Raw genomic sequence first — 23,915 nt, forward strand, 5'->3', positions numbered from 1 at the left:
ACATATGGGATATAACAACATTTGATATTGGTGGGAGAGGATGAGAGAATTATTACATTCAAAATGATAATCCAAATAGATAATGGAGATGAATCTTTAAAAATAAGAACAATATAAAATACATATCATGTAGTCTCTAAAATTAAAATATAGAATCAAACTCTTACAACATATATGAGATATAACAACATCTGATATTGGTGGGAGAGGAGGAGAGAATGATTACATTTAAGATGATAATCCAAATAGATAATGGAGATGAATCTTTAAAAATAATAATAGTATAAAATCCATATCATGTAGTCGATAAAATTAAAATTTAGCATTAAAAATTTACAATTTTTTTTTTGTAACCCATACAACAAAAATAAGAAATTGAAAGCAAGAAAAATGATAAATGATTAGAGGTATTATGGAAGAGAATAAGGGAAGTGAAGAGATGTGAAAATGAGAAAGTAAAAGAATGTCAATATGAGAGAATGATAGAATGCTTATTTATATGATAAGAATTGATGAAAGTTACATTTAGAATCATGGAGTTACAATAATAACTTATTGTGTTTGAATAAAATTGAATGGTTGAATATGATTAATGCATAATTTATTTTATTTTCAGTTATAATTTTATTTTAATGTGTGAGTTAAATGTATTGTGTTAATTAGGTCTTAAATATTGTTTAAAGCAATTAAACAATTAGAAATCAATTTAAAAAGAATTAAAAAAATAGAAAATATTAAATGAAAATCAACGAATAAGGAGAGACCAAAACCTTACTTTTATATATATGATTCAGGTCACAAGACAAACAAACAATGATGTCTTCGGATCTTCCACGGGATTTACAAGCAGAAATACTCTCAAGCAGAAATATTAAAAAGAGACCACAAAATAAATTTAGAAGAAAATTACATGACAATATGTCACATTTCACAAACAAATTAAATATGAAAATAACTTATATATTTTTAAATTAGATTATAATAATCAAAAATAGAAGAGTGTGTTTCTCAATTACCCACATATCATTGTTACGATTTTTAACGACGTTAACATAATCTTTTTACAAACGAAATATTGATTTAAGATCTCCGTTGTTGATCAGCGAAACAGCATGAAAACGAAGGTGAGATTAATTAGGATTTCTAGCGGTAACTGAATAAATAAGAGGGGAGGGGTAGGGAAGAGAGAGAGGCGAGAAAGAGGAGAAGAGGGAATTGTGAGATATAGTCGGTTTTGCTTTGGGAAGTCGAGATATTTATGTGGCCCGTTAACCATTTAGAACCTATTAATAATTAACTTAAACATGAGATAAAAAAAAAAAAACCCAAAAGATTCAGAGGTGCCACGTGGCAGATAGATAGAGCTTCATTAGGGGGTGTAAACGTACTTTATTATATTATACTAGATGAATAACCGCGCACTGCACGGGTTATCTTTTAGCGATATGAATAATCACATTTCTACTGTCATATCAGATCATATATTGAGTAGTCAAAAAGGAAAGTACAAACCATGGTGATAAATATCATGTGACTAAAAATTTGGAGTAGCCACCACACATGATTGAATTTTCTTTTTCTCTGGCATTGTGACAGTAAGAAAAAAAAGCTGTAGTAAATTTGGCCAATTCCCAACTCTTATAATATATTCTACCTCTTAAGAATCAAATACAAAATAACCAATTTCTTCTTATTTTATAGTAAAATTACATTTAACAACTGAAACGACCGACCTTTTTTTCTTTGAATAATAAATATAATATAATAAAATAAACTACAACTAGTGGTCCCATACCCACTAGCCACCTAACCACAAACACATTCAACAGCGGAAATAACCAACCAATATTCAATAATAATCCAATAATAAAATATAACCATATTCCAACATAATCAATATCCAAAACAACAGGAATCATAGAACCAGCAACCTAGCAATGTTATAATGACCCAACTCTAGCAACCTAGCAATGCCAGACAACATAAAACCGAGTCCCTAGAACATCCTCCTCTTCATTGCCTTGATTCCACGATCACACTTTGCTTTTACCTGCACCACAAACACATATTGCAATGCATGAGTATTTTATAAACACTCAGTAAGGCAATCCTCCCATCTACTGGGCTATACACACAAGCAACAGAGTATCAATAACCAACACACAACAATCAACAAACGACAAATAACAAACCAGGACTCAACATCGACCGACGCCACACATGCATCGATCGATGCCAAATGGGGAAGCATCGATCGACACAGAAGCTGCATCGACCGATGCAAGTGTAACTTGCATCGACCGATACCCAATCTGCATCGACCGACGCATGCTTGACGTAACACGAAAACCCTAGAATTTACGCGCCGTCCTCGCACTTGCATCAACCGACGCAAGATATGCATCGATCGACGCAACGTCGAGCACCGTGAATTCCCCGAAGCTTCTCGCCGGATCTTCGTTCCTACAACCACAAAACTCGATCCCAAGCCACAAGAAAGCTTCCTAACGTCCATAGCAACGAACTAACAAGCCTAACATCACACAAAAAGCAGATTAAAGAATCCTCTAGCTTAGATAAGCCATGGTCATGCACTTACCTTTGCCAAGATGAATCTGAACCTAACACAAGGAAGAAAACGCTTCTAGGAAGCTCCTACAACGATCCCAGCTACAGATCTCTCTAGGAACAGCTTCGAATCTCCCAGAAACGCTCAAGAACTCTCACCAAGCTTTTTCTCTCTTTCTATTTCTCAAAAACGGCCACACAACCACGAATGAGACAAAACTCGCATCTAAGGGTTTTCCTTAACCCCAAAACGCAGCGTTTGACTTAAGTCAAAACGCACAGAATTGAGCCAGCATTGACCGATGCTCCTACTGCATCGATCGATGCACATCCCAAACCGGAATTCCGGTTCACGGATGTTACAACAACACACATACCCGCCTTAGATACATAAAATATAAATTTAGAAACAACATCACTCAAAGACAAAATCCTTAAGGTTTATCATAGTGAGAATGAACTTGCAACCTTGTGTATAGTTGAACAGATAGAGTCATAGAAAAAAAGTTTTCAGAGAAGGAAAACAACACAACAATGTAAAATCAAGAGAATTTTGTTTTTTCTTGTTTGTTATCAAATGAGAATGAATATAAATCGCTTACAAACTATAATTAAAAGAAGTAATTAAACATCTTTCTCTATGAAAAATACTTAGGTTCACCCCTAGAGGTGAACCTCTCCATTCACCTCCTTCTTTTCAACCAATCAAAATTTTCTATACATTATCTCATTTTAAAAATAAATTAAAAAGCAAAACCAATTAAGAAACAAATTTTGTATACTTTTAAATTGTTTAGGGTTTAGATTTTACAATCAACACGAAATTATATGTCGGTTTGGGTTTACAAATAAATTTTTTAGGGTTTAGATTTTATAATTAAAACGAAATTATATGTCGGTTTGGGTTTACAAATGAGGTGGTTAGGATTTAGATTTTACAATTAGAACAAAATTATATGTCGGTTTGGATTTACAAATGAGATGGTTAAAGTTTAGATTTTACAATTAAAACGAGATTATATGTCGGTTTGGGTTTACAAATGAGATGGTTTGGGTTTACAAATGAGATGATTAGAGTTTAGATTTTACAATTAGAATGAAATTATATGTCGGTTTGGGTTTATAAAAGAGTGGTTTAAATTTTTAATTTTATAATAATGTATACATATATTATTTCCTTATTTTACAAGGAGGTGAATGGATTGTTCTCTATATATATTCAAGATTCCTGCCATATAAAGATTTGTTTTTTTTTGAACCTGCTACACCAAACCAAAGCAAGAAATATAGAAATAAATAAAGAAAACAGTAAGCAAAACATAGTATGCAAATGAATAAACTAATTTGTAATATATTTTGAGCAAAATAAATAAATCATTACTAATGAATTGACATAGTATAGGTAAGCTACAAAAAATAGCTAGTTAAAACCAATATAAATTTGTTCATGTGTGGATATAGACCCTTGAGAAGCCTAAAAAGCCACAAGCTGTATCCATTAGTAATTTGGAAATATAAGCATACTAATCAGTTCTAATTAGACAATTTCTAGATGACGTTAAGATTGTCTTAACATTAGTATAAGACAATTTTTTCCTTTAGGAAATTGAGTCCTCTGTTAACTTCAGCCAGTGGCGAATCTAGGATAATATTTGCATGGGGCACAAATCATACTATATAATCAACATATTAAAATTATATAATAAACATATTAAATAAATATATCTTTTGATAATTTGAAGTATATTTTGCATCTTTAGTGAGCCAAAATTTTATAAGCATTTGTATATTTAACATTTTAAAAAAATAAGTAGACAAATGCACAATTACAAACTTACAATTTACTATAAAATAGATAATTAAATTTACTTATCTAACCATATCCCACAAACTTAAATCCTAAAATAAAAAATGATAACAGTTTTTAATGTTACTAATTAGCTAGTTTTACCATCAATTTTTCAGTTAAGATATATGTATACTATACAAAAAAAAAAATATGAATTAAATATAACTAAAAATATATAATTTTGGTAAAGAAAATATAATTAAATAGAGTAAACAAAATGCAAAATGCATCTGATAGCAAGGAAATAATGAAAAGGAAAGGGTTAAACAAAGACATAGAACAAGTCTAAAATTAATCTTAGGAAAAAAAAAAAAAAAGAGAGAAAATTATACAGTTTAAAGGGGGATAAGAGGTTGAACTCACGACCATACAATGTCACTTGGGTGCTTATTTGCCAAATGACTATAAAATATAATTATATGAACCTATTACTGGTTAATTTTTAAAAAGTAGTATGGGGCACTTGCCCCACCCACTAATACCCTAGATCCGCCCCTGACTTCAGCATTCTAATCTATATTCTAAAGCCAATTTCCATTGCTGATTTCTTCAAAAGAGTACTCTCTGAATATGTTTGATTTTCAAGTTCTCATTTCTCTATAGTTGACCTTTATCTTCCACATCTTCGTTCACTACAAAAGAAAACAGCATGATGTGAGAGATATTATAAAGGAGCAGTTACTACAAAAAAAATTAAAGCAAGAGAAGGCGAAAATGGTCGAAATAGTAGCTACTACGAAAATCAAACAAGGGAAGACGAAAAGTATCAGTCAAACAACATAAATTTCAAAATAATAGGTTGATTTTAGTTATGGACATGTGGCACTCTCTCCATTGCTGATGTGACAGAATGATGGCAAAAGTTGGTCAGCTATCATTATATCGATTAGCCGATAAAATTAATCTGAAGCATGCGGGGGTGGAACGACAAACCACATAGTTTTGTGTTGGCTATAGCATCTTCAAAGTACTGTTTTTTTTTTTCTACCAAAAATGTAAAATCTTCAAAAGTACTTGTTTGCGTAGGATTTGCAATGTTTATTCGTTTCTTTCCCCATTTACAAGACAGTTATCTTGATCTTATATGTCACATGCGAGCAAAAGTGGCATTAATTTGAACACAAATTTAGTCTCATGTATGGATGAACTTATATTTTGGTTACAATTTATAGAGTCAAGTTTTCGCATCACTAGAGTTGAAAGATTTGCATGACCCAAATTTATGGTAAAGTATTAGTGATAAGATTAGAATATATTAGGTTTTGAGCCTTAAGCATGCTCCGAGATATTGGTTTGCAAAGTTATCTCAAGCACTTCTACGATTTGGTTTTGAACAAAATTACTCAGATTACTCTATGTTTACTCTTTTCAAGGGTGCCTCCACTGTTTTTGTTTTGGTCTATGTCGATGACCTTATTATAGGTGGTGATGACACTGCTCTTATCGCCGAATTCAAATCCTATCTTAGTCAATGTTTTCACATGAAGGAGTTGGGGCCATTAAAATACTTCTTGGGTATTGATGTATCTCGAAGCAACGCCGTCATCTATTTGTCCCAGCGTAACTATGCAATGGATATTATCACTGAATGTGGACTTCTTGGTTGTAAACCAGACATCTCTCCGATGGACCAACATCATAACCTAGCGCGACTTGACGGTGGCCTCTACTATGATCCTCAGGCGTATACAAGATTGATTGGTCGTCTTGTTTACTTGTGAACATTGCCTTCAACTCTGAAAAACTTTTCTTGCATTCCTAGGAACTTGGTATCTTTCCCCGTCAATCGCGTCATTGGCTGAGACATACTTAAAAGCCTTTGACGAATCTTCGGTAATAACCGGCCAACCCGAGAAAGCTTCTTATCTTGGTGGCGTTCTTTGGACGCGGCCAGTCCTTTATTGACTTGATCTTTTCCGGATCCACGAACACTCCTTGATCCGAGACAATGTGTCCAAAACAAGTCTTAACTTTGCAAAAAGCTTGTGCTCCCTTAACCGCTCCAAGACTGCCCTCAAGTGGCTTTGATGGGTTTTCCAATCCTTTGAGTAAACAAGTATGTCATCGACTGACAAACTCACTAGCAGCCTTCATGAAGATGATGAATGGTGTGTTTCCAGAATTCTTATACAAGTATGTAATCGATGAAGATGATGACAAACTCGTCTAAGAATTCTCGGAACACACCATTCATCATCTTCATGAAGGCTGCCAGTGCGCTGGTCAGTCCAAATGGCATGACCACAAACTCGAAGTGACCGTACCTTGTTTGAAAAGCCGTTTTCCAAATGTCCGATGGCTCTATCGAATTTGATGGTACCCCGAGACCAAGTCTATTTCTGAGAACCACTTCGCATCTCAGAGATTATCCAACAATTCATCTAGCCAGGACAATGGGTACTTATTTTTCACTGTTACCCTATTCAACCCCCGGTAATCAATGCATAGCCTAAAGCTACCACCATTTTACTTTACATACAAGACTGGTGCACCCCATGGTGAACTACTTGGTCTGATAAATCTTTTCTCCAACAATACTCCCAATTGTTTTTTTAACTCCGCAATTTCTGCCGGTAAGGCACTTTTGATATGGGATTCGTCCCCGGTTCTAGCTCGATGTTAAATGGATCTGACCGATCCGGCGGCACTCCCCGTACCGCTTCAAACACATCGGCAAACTCATTTGCTATCGGAATATCGTCCAATTCTGCATTTTTCCCAACTTCTTTTGTTGTGATTGTGGCCAAGTACGCCTCACATCCCTTCTCCAGCATCCTTTCCGCTTGGATTGCCAAGATAATCAAACTTCCCAAAGTTGATCTTATTCCTTGGAATCTCAATGTTCCTTCCCTTCTCTCAAAATTTACTCGCCCTCGGTGACAGTTAATGTGAGCCTTGTACTTCCCCAACCAATCCATCCCCAAGATAACATCATGTTTTCTAAGTGGAACAATGATCAAGTCAGTAGGCATGTCGACACCATTAACAATGACCAAGATTCCTCGAACCATACCGGATGGGTACATTGCCTGCCCGCCGGCTGCTCGGACCATTCCATATATGGTGTTTGGTTTTTTCCTGAACCCACCTTTCCCTATCATTTCAGGGCTCACAAAACAATGTGTTGCCCCCGAATCAAACAAGGTGTGCGTTTCCACACCACCTATACTTAAGGTCCTTACACATTCCTCTAGAATGCTAAGTACCCAAATCCCCCTTTCACATGAATTATCATGTTATGTAATGCACAAATCTGAACTTAGAAAGGTTCTCGTAACATACTAGTAATCGCCCTGAAATCCCCAGCAGCAGTTACCTCAGATGTTCGTACACACACGGTGCGACAGCCTGTCCTTGCCATGGTTCCCACGTTGGTGGGTCTGTCTTCCCACGGTTCCCACGTTGGTGGGTCTGTCTTCCCACATTCCCTCCTAAAATGTCCCTCTTTTCCACACAAGTAACAAGTCCTTGGCCCATCGCCTTTTTCAATCCTTGGACAGTTCTAGAGCACGTGATCCTTGCTTCCACAGCGACCACATGCATCCACGACTTTCCAGTAAGAACCGTGGAGGTGCTTTCCACAAGACCTACACTCCCCATACTTAGCGTCGACCTTGCGTTGTCCATCTTATCCCATTTCCTGTCTGTGGTTTTGGCTGGGTGGGTCAAACGCGAAGAAACTCTCGAGCGCCTAAGTTTTTTCTCTTCCTCCAACCCACCTTCAATCATGGCTGCCTTTTCCACCACTTCAACGACCGCGTTAAAGGTACCGGTCAAGCAATGGCAGCGGATAAAACGAAGGACTTGTGCTTTATCATCCTTGAGATCCTTCCCAACATAGCTCCTAACGTGACTTGAGTTCAACATCGTATGCACACACCGTCCTATCCCCTTGTACCACGTTCAAGTACGCACTTTCCATTCGGTCCCAAGCCTCAGTTGGAAAAAACTTCTTGTTAAATTCCTTCTCAAAATCCGCAAAGGTTAGGACTTGCTCACCTTTTTGTTTCGAGGAAATGGACGACAATGTCCTTTTGATAATCCTCCGGGCAGCGAGTGGAGTTAAAATTCCTCACAAGCCGACTTCTCCACTCTGTCAGCAACGATCGGGTCCAAAAGAAGCCTCGTTCTAAGTTTCAAGACATGCTCTAACGAAGCCAAATCGTCCCTTCTCTTTTTTGGAGAATTTTCACGACTCACTTCAATAGTTTTTGTAACAATCTTGCTACGTACAGCTGGTACCACAGGATCCGGTACCAACGCCTTTGTGAGCACGTCCAGTTGTGCCATCATTGCTTTCATCGTATCCCATTGTTCCTGGGACAATGGTACGACATTTAGTTTCCTATTCACGTCTGTAGCACTGCTACTCTCCGACTTATCATGATCCGGTTGTTTCTCTCCAGCCACAGGTCCGGCTGGATTTTGAGTCTCCATGTTCCTTGCCTCCGCGTCGACTAGCGTCTCTGCGGCGTCAATAGTCTCATCGGCCACCTCCTTGCCATTCTTCCTCTTTTCCTTGTTGCTCTTACCCATCTGCAAAACTTATGCATTTTAGTCACAGTTAAGTTTAAATAAACCGCAAACAGTAAGAACAACTTATGCATTTGTATAGATCCCTTGTCCAACCGCCAAACCGCGTTTACTTTTCTCCGACCCAACCGTCCGTACATGGACACTCTGGATGGTACGCTAATCGGTAGGGAGGTAGCATGCACATCAGTTCGGTCGTATCACGGCAAACCTAGCAGGTCCCGATCCACTACCAAGCTACATCCTCTTTCCTCCGACCAACTGGACCAACCAAAGCATTATATATCTTATGCTTGATGATGCAACTACCCAATCCCTCAGAACCCATAAGTTCGAAACTTCATTGTACCTCCGTCTCTCAAACCTTACTCGCCGACTATCAGCCTTGAAAACCTTTATCTCAATCACATTCGAGAATTTACACAAAAAAATTATTTCTGCTGATGGTTTGGAATGAAGGCCACACCCTCTATATGTAGGGTCCTGGCCGAAGTCTAGGCCCCAAAAGTCACCTATCCGACAAGACCGTTCGATCGTGTACATTTGGTCGTGCCTGTTTGGTGACCGTGTCCCATAACCGCTCACGAGCTCTCCAGCTGACCCGCACACTGTCCACCAACGTCCAGCTGGCTGAGCTTGGACGAGATCCTTGGCAGCTGGTCGAGCTAGTGGTAGCTGGACGAGATCCTTGGCAGCTGGTCGAGCTAGTGGTAGCTGACTGAGAGCTGGTCGAGTTAGTGGTAGTTGACTGGCAGCTGGTCGAGTTAGTGGTAGTTGACTGGCAGCTGGTCGAGCTGACACTAGCTGGCCGACAGCTGGTCGGCAGCTAGTCGAGCTGTCCGTAGCTGGTCGAAAGCTGTCCGTAGCTGGCCAATCTTTATTCCCTTACTTAGCACGTGATCCCCATTGTCCGAGCTATCGAGTAACACCTTGCCGACTTGTCCGAGATCTCCCTGCCATCTCAACCAAGTCCCGGCCTACTAGCCTATTCAGGATCGCGGGCGTTACAAGAACAACGACCAGTCTTTTATATCAGTAAATTGCTCGATGACTCCTAGACTCGTTACCCAACAGTCGAAAAGATTGTCTTAACAGTCATCACTTCAGCAAGGAAACTCCGCCTGTAATTTAAGTCTCATACCACCACCGTCCTAACCAACCAGTCCTTGAGATCGATATTGCACAGTCTGGGCGAGTAAAATGGGCAATCGAGCTCAGCAAGTACGACATTGAGTTTTAAACCTGCCCATCCGCCAAATCCCACGTCTTGGAGGGCACCAAGCCAACTCCAGCCGACCCTTTCGACGGAAAGTTGACCTTGCACGTCGATGGTGCATCCTCTCACCTCGGCTCTAGCGGCACCAACCAAAGAAATTTTAGAACAATCGTTGAGGCTCAGATTCCAAGCAACAAACAATGTCACCGAGTACGAGGCGCTCCTCGCCGGGATAAAACTCGCCAGCGGGAAGTAGAACAAACGGATCCGAGCTTTCTGCAAGTGGAGATTAGATCTTACTTGGCGGACGCCGACCTACCATCAGATGAGTGGGAAGCATGGAAGACTGAAAACGAAAACCGCCCACTACACCTTGATTAAGGAACATTTACTTCGATGGAACGCATCAGGAGCCTTGCTGATGTGTCTGCATGGCAACTACACAGTGCTAATAATGACGGAAACTCATCAAGGAGCAAGCGTTCAACATTCAGGAAGACGAGTCTTTACGTTACGGATAAAAAACAAAGCTTTTTACAAAGCAACAAATTGAAGGTGGGGGGGAACGATCGAAACACAACAAAACTCTCCGCAAAGCTACGAACTGAAAGTGGGGGAGAATACTCTTGGGGGTGGATCCTCACTCCCACATAAGACCCGGTCCAGAAAAGGTCCAAATATCATGACCCAGAGGAACTGTGAGAGAGTCTATTAAAACTTATATTAGTTGAGAAATCAGCATAAACCATTAGGAGATTGTCGGAAAATATGTTGAGCGGTATTCTGGTGAAACTAGGAGAGAATGGAAAACTGGTGATTAGGCTTGATGGTAATATCGATAAAGAGAGTGGACAGGTAGAAATTGAGCATTCAAGTCTTAAGGAAAGAGTAAGAGTAACTTTTGAGCGGATTCAAAGTGCTGTGAAACCAATCCCTCTTTCAGCTTCTTAGTAGCTTTTTAAAGTCATCTTATGGTGCGGCAAGATGTAAGTCGATTCTCATTCAGGAAAGCACACTTTCAAAAATTACATACACCGAACTTCTAGTGTTAATCAAGAGGTATGGGACCAAACAGTTACCAATGTTCATATCGACGACCACGGGCCCGGTGGACGAGTTAGGTAACCTGGTGGCATCCTCCTCCTTGAATGCGACTGGGGTGTATGACTGGCAAATTGGCGTACTACCGGCTAGCCAAACGATTATTGTACCTTTGACATCGTGAAAATGGCGTATAGATTAAGATGGCTCAGGGTCGAATGGTATGCCTCCCATAATTACGTTAATCCTTCAACAAGCCAGGAGTGTTGAGCGCGTTAGCTTGCTGATTCTCTTGTTCGCCGACCTGATTATTTATTTCCACCTAGTGGTTGGGTGCGGGTCGGTTATTCAGATGACCTTGCTTTCCTAGATGGTTGTGTGCATTGCCTTGGCCTCGCTGGGTGTTGCTCTTGTGTTGCCTCAACTGCACTGTGACTTCGCCATTTAAATATTTGCAGCACAACGCATTTTGCTAGTGCATGCAAGATATTGTTGAGTGGCTGGTACATTCATGTAAGTCGCAATAAAGGTTGTGGTCGGGCACCTCCCTTACTCCTTTAGGTGGGGTTGTCGGTATTGGAGTTGACAAACTAGCGACTAGGAGTGGCGGGGCATCATTGACAAACTCCCTTACTCCCTTACTCTTTTTTGTTATTTGCTATGTTATCTTTGTGTAGATGCTGTCGGGGTTCATTTTCCCTTGCTGGTTGATATTTTTACGGGGGAGTGTTTCATAGCCAAGACGAATTTTTTTCCTCCATCTCAATGTAAACTAACGCTAGGTGAAAGGCGTCCTGGAATGTGGGAAACCTGTTCAGCGAAAGATCTTCTCGGAACTTTGACTCGTACCATAAGGCATTTTTGAGAGCGGCGATTGACACGCTAAGAGGGTCGTTTACTTGTGTGACGATTTTTTTGAATCTTTCCATAAACTTTCGTAACAACTCGTGTTCCCATTGGTCGATGTTGGAGAGGTCGGCATTAGTTGCGGTTGGGATAGCCAAGATTAAATATTGTTTTAGGAAAGTCAACGAAAGCTTGTGGAAACTGTCAATCGAGTTGGGTGGTAGGGAGGAGAACCAACCCAGGGCACCACCACTTAATTTTTTTATGAATAGTTGGCATTTTTCAGCGTCAAGCTCTTCTGGGGCAAATTCAATATCAAGGAGATCCCTTACAAAGGAGACTCGGATCCAACACATCACCTAACGTCGTTTGAGATTGCTTTAGGACGATGACCCGGTGAATTCGAGCCGTAAACGGCGTCTTTTGGGATCGTTCCAGCATACGGTCTGCGTCAAGTGCCGCGCTGGTAGTCCGCTGGAACTTGCTCGTTACATCCCAGATTTGGCTTTTGAGCTCGGCGATCACACCATCCTGACCTCCCTTTGGCTCGTTGTTGGTTTCCTACTGCCCGGCTTTTTCCTAAAGGCTCGCACATATGTGAGAGAGGGTGGTGAAACGCCCCTCTATCTTTCTGTCTTGCGCCTCTATTTTTCGAGGATACTCCTCATCATTGATCCTACGTCCAAGGCGCTTGTTCCTTCGCCGTTCAACCCGTTTGACGTTGTCGGGCTGGGTTTGTCGGTATCTGTGAGGGCTCTACTTGGGCTTGCTGGATACGGTCTGGAGTGTCTGTTACGTACCAGTCGCTTCTGGGAGCTGTGTTGAGTGTTTCGTAGATGGGCTAAGTGGAAGGCTTGTTAAGGTAGGGTGAAACCCATGTTTTTCATTTTTGTTGACAAAAACCATTGGCAGAAAATACGGTAAGCGGTGTTCTGGTGAAACTAGGAGAGAACGGGAAACTGGTGATCAGGTCAATGGTAATGTCGATGTAGAAATTGAGCATTCAAGTCTTAAAAAAAGAGTAAGAATAGCTTTTGAGCGGATTCAGAGTGTTGTAAACCAATCCCTCTCTCAGCTTCTTAGTAGCTTTTTAATCATCTAATGACGTTTCTGTTTCTAAGTTTATCATCTAACAGTGAAGAGTCTAATGGATGTTGTGCTTGTTAAATATATGTTTTATAAAACTTTTCTGCACTAAGTTTAATGTGATGATGATCAAGTCTAATGGATGTTATCAGGTATTGAGTTATATAAAACTTTATTGCTTATGTTCTTAAGTATTTGTGTTTTTGGAGAGGATAAAACAGAGAATTTTTAATGTTGGAGGATATATGGACCTAATCAAAGAATTGTGTTAAGTTTGGTTCAAATTAATAATATAAGTTTACAGCCAAAGTTTTGTGAATTATTTTAGTCATGAGAGTTTTCCTGAGATCTTTTTTGTTTATGTTTATGTTTTTGTGCTTTGTTCGACTAACTAGTTGTACTAGATCAGATCGAGAGTTAACCCTTCCACACATAAACTTGAGAAACCCATTATATAGGGTATAAATATCTAAACCTCAAACATATGAAGCGAAAGACATTCCTAACATGGAGTGACACTGCTCCCGCAGCATCGGACTATATATACACTCTTTAGATTCCCTTCATCTAATCTAACTAGCATATTCGGAGGTATTACTGTGGGAAGCCAAACCCATAGACCATAGTATGCGGCTAACAATTAAAACAAACAAAATGATACAATACTATAAAAAGCAAAAGGATAAGAAGAAGCTGAAATAAAACTTCAGATTTAAAATCTGATCAAGATAACATAAAAAATGTTATCATCCATAGAATAATGATAAGAAAAAAGAAAAAAGAAAAAAAACTATCAGACCAATAATGAAATCACTCTTTCTACAAATCCGACACCACTATAGATAGTAATAACGCAAGAAGATAAGTCTACCAACCAAAATGCAAGAATTGTGTTCATGATCATGAGTCATGACCATTCATACAGTATACCACAAAGCTACAAAATGCAGAAAAAAGCATAACTAAATTCAAATTCAAATTGCCATTTCAACCAAACAGACAACAATAAAGGTGAAAGAGTAAATAAAATAATGGAACATATCATATATTGAAAGGTTTGCAGCTGAACTTCGACATCAATCATATAAAAGTGTGGTTAAAAAAGAAGGCATATGGTAAAGAATCAAAATATCAAAAAATATCATTTGCATATTCTAACTGAACATACACACACCAATGAGTGATTCAAACGAGAAGCAAGTTTCACCAACTCTAAAAGACGAAAGGATAGGCAGTAGGACAATAATATAATATACTTCAGATCATTATATTAAAAAAGAACAAGCCAACAAGTACAAGTGATAAAACTAACACACTAAATCATAGTGATCAACCTATGATGCAAAATTTGAGAATGTCACTTTACATGTTTGAATCGACCACCAAAGATTGAGAGCATAACACAAAACAAATCTATTCATGACTCAAGAAATATACTAACATAATCTGCAAGAATTTCAACTACGTAAAACAAAGACGTACAGGAAACTCATACATGTATCTATTTCATACATAAAACAAGAGACTCACGCCAGGGGGTATAATTTATAATATCTAGCTCAATAAGCATTAGTTGATAAAGCAAAAATTCGCAAGCTTTAGAATAATCAATCACCATGGTTTTCGAGCATAACGCAAAACAAATACACTCGAGATTCAAGAATATTATTATTATAAACAATGTGCAGGAAAATCACATACAGATTCAATATAGAAGACTCCAAGATGCATCTACATTTCAAAAACTAAAAGAAACTATCATACACACAAAGACCAAAACAGAGATAGTACTTTAAACACAAAATGCAATGCCGAATTCTAGGATGACATTCACATGTTTAAGGTTTTCAACATAAACTCAAAACAATTCAAGATACCAAGAAAACTACAATCATAATTGACATAACTCACATAAACTCAAAACAAGTACTTTCAAGATACAAGGAAACTACAATCATAATCTAAACAAGTCACACAAAATCAGAGATAGTACTTTAAACACAAAATGTAATGCAGAATTCTAGGATGACGTTCAGATGTTTAAGGTTTTAAACATAAAACTCAAAACATTTCAAGATACCAAGAAAACTACAATCTTAATTTACATAAGTCACATAAACTCAAAAGAAGTACTTTCAAGATACAAGGAAACTACAATTATAATCTACATAAGTCACACAAAATCCATAACATAGAATAAGATATCTTATAATAACACACAAGCATTGAAACAGAGAGAATTAACAATAACAATTTAAAACACACAATGTAATATTCGAACACCCAAAGCAAAATCAACATTTTTTATCAATGATATTTTAGCAAGAAGTTTCTAGAATTTGACGAATAGATCAAGGATAGTAATGATACTAAGACAGCTAACATAATAAAACATTTTAATTACATATGGTGATTAGATCTGTAATTTTAAGTTCTATAAAATCAATTTATCATGGAGAAGTCGAGATAAGCATATACCTGATCATAAACCCTGCTACGCTCAAAAATTATCCTTGGCATCAATGATAATATAAACCTGAGGAAATCAATTAGTGTATACTTCAATCTCTCACTTGTGATTTTCATATACAAACAAGTTTGCAAAGCACATAAAAACAAAAAAAAAGGTCAGAAAGCATATACCTATCAATGAAGTCTGCTACACTTGAATCTACCCATCTTAAAATCTGAACATCTCCAGAAGCACATACCTGCGCAAATCAGAATTCGTTAGTCTTTCATATTAAGTGAATGCCATATACTTACCTCTTCTTCTCTTAAGCCTTCTTTTCTCTGCTGGTCGTTTATACCAACCAACAAGTCACAGTCTTGTCTTACGACCTCTTTAGTTTTCTATCTGGTCTTTGTCTTAATGACTTTTTAATCATTCCCCTTTGACTCTTTATCCTTTGTCATATATCTCATTATGCCGTTGGTCTGATTCAAAGCCGATGGTACAACTCTTTAGTTTTCTCTGTCTAGTCTTTGTCTTAAGACTTTTTAGTCATTCCCCTTTGACTCTTTATCCTTTGTCATATATCTTATTAAGCCGTTGGTCTGATTCAAAGCCGATGGTACAACTCTTTAGTTTTCTCTGCCTAGTCTTTGTCTTAAGACTTTTTAGTCATTCCCCTTTGACTCTTTATCCTTTGTCATATATCTTATTAAGCCGTTGGTCTGATTCAAAGCCGATGGTACAACTCTTTAGTTTTCTCTGCCTAGTCTTTGTCTTAAGACTTTTTAGTCATTCCCCTTTGACTCTTTATCCTTTGTCATATATCTCATTAAGCCGATGGTCTTATGTCTCATTAAGCCGATGGTACACAAAATTGTGAACTCTTTGGTTTTCTTTCAAGTCTTTGTCTTAAGACTTTTTTAATCATTCCCCTTTGTCTTATATCTCATTAAGCCGATGGTCTTATGTCTCATTAAGCCGATGGTACACAAAATTGTGAACTCTTTAGTTTTCTCTGTCTAGTCTTTGTCTTAAGACCTTTTAATCATTCCCCTTTGACTCTTTATCCTTTGTCATATATCTCATTAAGCCGTTGGTCTGATTCAAAGCCGATGGTACAACTCTTTAGTTTTCTCTGACTAGTCTTTGTCTTAAGACTTTTTAGTCATTCCCCTTTGACTCTTTATCCTTTGTCATATATCTCATTAAGCCGTTGGTCTTATGTCTCATTAAGCCGATGGTTCTTTTACGTCTTTTGTCTTAAGACTTGTTAAGCCGTAGGGGTCATTCCCATCCAACAAATCGCAACCCCTTTTCCAATTCCCAACATGCATGCACTACCATTCCCAACAGTTCACAATTTTGCTCGGGCCAATGTCCCCAAAATAGAATCTGACAGAACACTATTAGATTAGTGTCTGCCCATGATCTTTTTTGGGTTTTGAAGCCGATGGTTCTTTTATGTCTCGCAACCTCTTTTCCAATTCCCAATATGCATGCACTACCATCCCAACAGTTCACAATTTTGCTCGGGACAATGTCCCCAAAATAGAATCTGACAGAACACTATTAGATTAGTGTCTGCCCATGATCTTTTTTGGGTTTTGAAAACACAAAACCAAAACAAAAACATCAAAAACTAAAATCCCCTACATAAGAATCCGCAAAACAAGAAGCCAGAACCAAATAAAGGCTTTGAATTCGTTGTTAAAGAGAGGTTCTTTCTTTGTAGTTGGATCAAGAAAACAAAAACCAAATTTAAAATCTTGATTACAAAACCACAATAATACAAAAAGCCAATTGCTTAAATACAGGAAAATAAATCTGATCAGATCATGAACTCAATCAGTTGTACTGGTTCGATTTCAATCCTCAAAACAAAATTGAAAAACAAAACAAAAAACACAAAAACAAAACGAGAGAGACAGAGTAATACCTCGACGAAGCGGAGAAAAGCTTCCAAGGATTAGATTCGAAACCCCTAAAACAAAAGTTAAATACAACAAAGGATTAGTAAGATTTCGAAACCTTAAACAAAATCACGAAGAGATTCAGGGTAAGAAACTTACGAGGAAGAAGAAACAAAACGGATTGAAATAAAATACAGAAAAAATCAGTATTTTAAACGGATTGTGTGCTTAGAGAAAATATTTCCTCTTTCTTCAAAACTGCATATAACCCAAAAGATACAGAAAAAAATTAGTGATAAGTTGATTAAAGATTAGAGTACAATAAAATTATAGATTGTTAAGCTTCACCTGTTCCATTTTGGTAAGAGCAGAATATGATCGGTTTGGCCTCTGCATCGTGCATCCCACAAAGAGCATGAACAACACTCTGTTTCAAACAATCAGATATGCTTTTTGTTAGAACCAAGTGTTGTTTTTATGAAGAATGGCATAAGTGTAAACAAATAAATCTTTACCTGTTCTTGTCTGCGTGTATGAGTAACTTTCAAAACATCATTTTCAGAACAAGCCCAAACTTTAATGGTCCCATCCAAGGAAGACGATATCAGACACTTGTCCCAATATAAGAGTGACGTGACAGTGTCGGTATGTTGTTTCAGGGTCGTTATACATTGCAGGGTGTTGAGATCCCACACCTGGCGAATCACAGGAAACAGAATTGATTGGAATGTTCCTTCGAAATAATATTAAAGCTGAAATCAATTAGTGGCAGCCAGATTCTTACCTTTATTGTTTTATCGACAGAACCAGAGTATAGCAGTTGACCTCCAACAACAAAACAAGTGACTTCACCACTGTGATGTCCCTCGAGAGATGTGAGGTATTGAAAAGATCAGACTCAGAGTCGGTAGCTTTCCAGACTGATATACTGCCAAACTGTAATTCCAACTTAATTTAGAATCACCAAAGAAGCAGAGAAATAAAACATGTGTAGAGAGATAGAGAGATAATGCTTACACTTGTTCCAGTAAAAAGAATTCCATTTGCAACAGTCATTGCATGCACCTGACCAACCACCCCGTCAAGATGTAAATCTTTACTGGTTTGAACATTAAAAGCCTGCAGGATTTTGTATAAACAAAAACGTTAACACCATAACCAACATAGAATTAAGATAATAGAAAGCATATTTAAGTCAAGAGGCGCCTGGAACTAAGGAGTCTCTGAATTCCCCAATCGTTAGAAGTAAGAAGAGAATCAAAAGCACCAATCCTCTGACTGTGACCCCAAATTCAATCATAGAGCACCACGTCCACAGAAACAACCAAATAAATCTCTAATCTCAATCACACCATAAAGAACTCTAACCCTAAATACCACTAGAAACGAAAGATCTCCTCAATTCCAAACAAAGCCATAGTCGAAGAACGATCGATCATCCGAGTTTCCAATAGAAGTAGGAAAATCATCACGAACAATTCGATGAGTATCAAAACCCTAATTACAAGAATAACAACAATAAATCCCCAAAAAAAGAGAGATCTAGCTTCCGACGAATGTACATAAGAAGAAAAACTCGGATCCATCATCCGAACCCTAGATTCCCCTCATCCTCATCGGTGGAAACCCTAAAATTCTGGGTGTTGATGCGAAAAAGAGGATCGACAAGACGGAGAAACCCAACCCAAAGTGAAAGTACGAAGAAGAAGACATCATCATAATCGCGGAGAAAGCGTAGTCGAAGTAGAAGCAAACCTGAGTAGAATCTGGAGATATCTTCGAACGCTTAGCAACTCGATCGGAGAGAGCGAAGCAAAAAGGAAGTTTTGAGACGGAGGTCACAAAAAGGGTAACGAGTCGAGCGAGAATGAAATAGAACCCTCGGCTTGTAAATGCTGGATGAGCGGTGGAGGTTACACCATATTTTTATTGGGCTTAACTTAGGCCCATCATTGTTGGTCCATTTAATGTTTTGTTTTAAATATTTAATCTCTCTTTCAAAAATAACTAATAACTGGAGTGAAGAGAGAAGTGATTCAGAAACAAATATTAATGGCACAATACAAGCTTGTGTAGGTTCTTTTGAGACGAGACATACAAGTTCCTCTAGTGTCTCTCTAGTCATAAATTTAAGCTAATAGGACCACCAACCAATGCGTCTGTTTTTTTGCTCGAAGCGGTGACTACTGATCTTCCTCGTCGGTGCCGAAGTAACGATCGCCAAACTCGCCTAAGCCCGGTATAACTCGGAACTCTTGGTTCAGACCCTGGTCTATTTCAGAGGTAACTATCTTCAATGCTGGAAAACGTTTGCAGACACAGTGGATTCCCTCCGGCGCCTGTCAAAAAGCAAGGCCATCAGCCATCATGAGAAAGGGAGGGAAAGAGAGATCTTGAGCTTCTATATTCACGGAGAAAGAGAAAAAGAGATCGATCTTTAGCTTTTGCACTCACCGAGATAAGGTTGAGGAATATAATGTGAGATTCAGGTACTCCTTTCTGTATGAGTAATTCAATGGCTTGATTTGCAGAGTTACCTTTAAGAACAAGCAATGACAAAAGAGACTGGTTAAGAGAAACAAAAATCCATCAATAAGACTAGAATAAATGCGTGCAATGTAAAGAGACTGGTGGTACCTGTGGCTAAGACAGGGTCTAGAAGCAGGACATGGCGTTCAGAGATGTCGTGAGGAAGCTTCTCATAGATAAGCTGATTTAAACGAGAAGAGAAACTTATAAATATTCTTGTTAATAAAAAGAGCAGAGTATTAATTAGCAGACCTGTTTTCCATTGTCGCCATCACGGTGGATGAGAATTTTCCCTATTTTAATTCCTTTGCAACAAGCGCGTAATGCATTTTCCATACTTTCACCACTAAGAAAAACATACAAAACAGAAAAATCTTAGGATAGGTATTAAATTGAGAACAAGTAATTTTATGCCTTCCATGATGTAAAACAGTTGGAAGAATAAGCATCTTATCATATCAAACTTAACCAAATAAAATACCTCTCAAAGGCTCACCTTCGAATAATTGAGACCCCACAAAGTTTCTTGCAGAAATCAACACCGGTATATACAGCTCCTGGTGTGGAAAAGTTCAGAAGTTTAAACAAGTTTAATGAGAGCTAACTCTAAATAATCTGTGTGGTAGCGGTAAAGGCACACAAAAAAACTTGTAGAGCCACGTGAAGGAGATGAACATCTGATGACCTAGTTATATAAGAAAGTAAGTGTATACAGTATTGTTACAGCTCATGCATTCTCTTCCCATACCTGTTGGAGTAACTACTTGTTTCTCAGTGAATGGCAAATGACCAAGACCATGCTCCACGACCTGAAATGAAACCGATATTAGTTAACATAAGGAAGCCTGAAAGCTAAGTGACGTTGAAAGAGAAGACATAAGGCAGAGAAATACCAGACGAATGAGTCGATCTGAATAGAATACAAAATCATGCTTTGATATGTCCTTCTCCCGAATAAGTGTATGCATGCCTCTTATCTGCAATCATGATCCTAGAGTGAAACCATTTATACAAACACATACCATCAAAATCAAGTATCAGAGTAAGAGAGAAAAATACCTGAAATGTTGACTGGATGACGTAAACATTTGGGTAGATTTTGCAGAGATCATGCTGCCCAAGTTTTGTGTGGATATGTTGCGTAATCAAATCGACTGCAACGTGATTATCACCTCCTCGAGGTATGATTACATCAGCATATTTCTTCGTCGGGAGCACAAAGTCATCAAATGCCGGCTTCACAAACTTTGCATACTGTAAATGAACATAGCATCCTCAGAAAAAAGTTGAACACAAGGGAAGCTTCAAAGATTAGAATAAATGTTTACAGAGGACTATCTCAAAGGATGGAACAAGAACATATAGAGCTCTCAAGTAAGAAGGAGAAATCAGGGTAGCTAAACAGAGCAGAATTTTCATGTGTTGTTAGCCAGGTCCCGTATTCACGGACATAATAAAGCCACTTAACTAGGATAGATGAACTTATGAACCAATCCTTCAGCATAAATAGAAGCGAGGACTAACCTGTTCAAGCACAGAATTGACATCCCTACCCCTCTCAACTATGTCACGCCTGATTCTGCGAGCAAGCCTTACATCAGCATCTGAAACCATTTAATAGCTTAAGATGAGGACTATAAAAATGTGAAATAGATTCCAATTTGTTCTATATTCAGTGGTTCAAGGATGATATAAATGGTCAAAGTGAAAGAACCCTATCAAGGCATCAGCTATACAGAACAGGAGATGGAAAACTTTGAATTACTATATCATTTCCCAGAAAACAAAACTAATAAGTAAGAAGCTTGTCAAAAGAGTGAAAGACGATGAGTAGCGCAGGATATATGCATGCTTTGCCGAAACGAAAAGACATAGCAGTTGATAGAACGAAAAGACTACCTGTGTCAACAAAGATCTTCATATTCATCAGATTCCGAACTCGTGAGTCATGGAAGATTAGGATCCCTTCCAAAATTATAACATCAGAAGCATTGACCTGGCAGAGGGTCCCAACAGATATTAATGTGATAAATAAATGATTTTCATCAACTGCAACACAGGTATAAACTCGAAGAGGTGCTAACAGGCACGTTAAGTAAAAGGAGAAACAGATCAAAAGTCAGAATTATAGGAGAATCAGATCAAATGGAGCATAGTAATGGGAGACGCGGCTTTAGGCAATAACCACAGAATGGTCTTGGAAACAAGAGTACGCACCTGACGAAAAGTATCAGATCTACGTTGATGGGACTTAAAGTCGTAGATTGGAACTTGATAAGGTAGCCCGCTCTTGAGAGTCTCAGCACAATGCAAGAGCTGCTCAGTGTCAAAGGCGTCTGCAAAAGAAACAAACACAGAAGGTGATAGATTAACCAAATGCTCCAATGGCCTATGAGCTGAACCTCACTGGTCTTAGGCCAAAATACAAAAAGTGAGAAAATTCAAGAAAACCCCATTAAGATAGTTTACCGGGATGATCAAAGTTGTACTCTTGCACACGCTGCAACTCCTCAGATGTCAAACCACGGTAAAAGGAATCCTAATCAACCATAAAAGAACATCAAATTATGTGAATCTCAGCCAAATCAATGCAGAAGAAAGTGGAACATTGAAGTAAAGAATCAAACCTGATTAACTAAAACAACACGATGGTCATGAAGCTGCTGGATTATCATATCGCAGACCGTAGTTTTGCCAGAAGCCGTACCACCAGTAACCCCTTTCAAATGGCAAAATCAAACAAAAACGTCAAAAAAAGAACTGAAATTTATACAACTTGTGTTAGATCATGTAAGCAAAAAATGCTACCATAGACAAAGGATCAAAACCCTAGATTTTAAAACGAAAGCAAATGCAGTAGAAACTCCCAAAATCAAGAGAGACAGAACCCAATTCCCCAAATTCGATAAAAACCTAAACAAGAGGGATTGAGAAAAAAATCACCGATAATGAAGGGCTGTTTGGGAGCGTCAGAAGCAGGAGAAGAAGAAGAAGAAGAAGAAGAAGAGACAACTGATCGGAGATGAGAAAGTGAAGAGATGACGGAGGAATTGGGTGGAGAAGAAGAGTGAAGGCCGTCGAAGCGAAGGCCGGAGAAGTGAGGCCCTGATGCCTTCTCCATCGCGTAGTCTATCGAAGAAGAATCCTCCGGCATTGAACTCCGATGAATCAGCGGTGGCAGAATTTGGATTTTTATTGTTTTTTTTTTGTGTTTCCGGCGAAGAGCAAAAGCGTTCGTCCCGTAGTGAAGACACTGACAAGTAACAACAACGAATCTGTTCAACGCAAATATCAAAAAACCTATGTCTCTCTCACTCACTCCCTCTGACTAAATTGATATTTTTACTTTATAATAATGTTTTCTACTTATATTTAGTTTTTAGGAATAAATTTTACTATATTAAATGTTGTGTTAAATTTTACTATATTGCAATAACTTTTAACATTTACTATATTGCAATAACTTTTTTGTACTTATATTTAGGATTTATTAATAAATCTTATATTTTTGGTTAATTTAGGCTTATATATTTACATTTAATGTTTTTGATAATGTGATATATGCTCCACCAAATTGTGGTGATGATAATTAAATAAAAGTAAAAAAAATAAAAACAAATAAGAAAGAATTAAATAATGGGGGTGGCATGTGAAAACAAAATAAAGAATAAGGGATATTCCACTTTTTATTTCATTTCATACCAATAAATCAACTAAACCATTATCGAAAAGAAAAAAAAAAATCAACTAAACCATATACCAATCATATTTCACTTGTTATGAGAAAATGTAAGCATCTTAAAATTAGTTACAGTTATATACGATAATTAAAATTATTAATGTATGAATAAAATATATTTAAAAGTTTAATTTTATTTAGGG

General features: G+C 37.8%; 2 protein-coding genes across 3 annotated transcripts; both read right to left on the bottom strand.

Annotated features, from left to right (window-relative positions):
* Nucleotides 1-4,635: 4,635 nt before the first annotated feature.
* On the bottom strand, nt 4,636-19,629 carry LOC104732722 (uncharacterized). Its single transcript, XM_087477391.1, has 10 exons — nt 19,569-19,629; nt 19,260-19,399; nt 18,522-18,623; nt 18,289-18,440; nt 18,020-18,199; nt 17,853-17,931; nt 17,664-17,762; nt 15,783-17,575; nt 15,618-15,675; nt 4,636-5,049 (listed from the first exon to the last, which is right to left on the bottom strand). The coding sequence occupies exons 1-4, from the start codon at nt 19,627-19,629 to the stop codon at nt 18,291-18,293; spliced, it is 453 nt and encodes a 150-aa protein (XP_087333517.1). The 3' UTR covers nt 4,636-5,049; nt 15,618-15,675; nt 15,783-17,575; nt 17,664-17,762; nt 17,853-17,931; nt 18,020-18,199; nt 18,289-18,290.
* Nucleotides 19,475-23,373, bottom strand: LOC104732723 (uridine/cytidine kinase UKL1, chloroplastic). 2 transcript variants are annotated; one of them, XR_015574548.1, is made up of 14 exons: nt 22,977-23,368; nt 22,661-22,752; nt 22,503-22,572; nt 22,251-22,369; nt 21,933-22,029; nt 21,558-21,637; nt 21,093-21,287; nt 20,927-21,010; nt 20,782-20,842; nt 20,515-20,590; nt 20,286-20,379; nt 20,142-20,214; nt 19,959-20,041; nt 19,475-19,843 (listed from the first exon to the last, which is right to left on the bottom strand). XR_015574548.1 is itself a non-coding variant. In XM_010452302.3 (14 exons), the coding sequence occupies exons 1-14, from the start codon at nt 23,185-23,187 to the stop codon at nt 19,688-19,690; spliced, it is 1,476 nt and encodes a 491-aa protein (XP_010450604.2). In that variant the 5' UTR covers nt 23,188-23,373; the 3' UTR covers nt 19,475-19,687. The 2 variants fall into 2 exon arrangements, 1 of the variants encoding a protein (XP_010450604.2); XM_010452302.3 differs by having other exon boundaries at nt 20,530-20,590; nt 22,977-23,373.
* Nucleotides 23,374-23,915: the final 542 nt, after the last annotated feature.

Source organism: Camelina sativa, chromosome 12 (assembly GCF_030686135.1).
Source record: "Camelina sativa cultivar CO46 ecotype springtype chromosome 12, ASM3068613v1".
Taxonomy (NCBI): domain Eukaryota; kingdom Viridiplantae; phylum Streptophyta; class Magnoliopsida; order Brassicales; family Brassicaceae; genus Camelina; species Camelina sativa.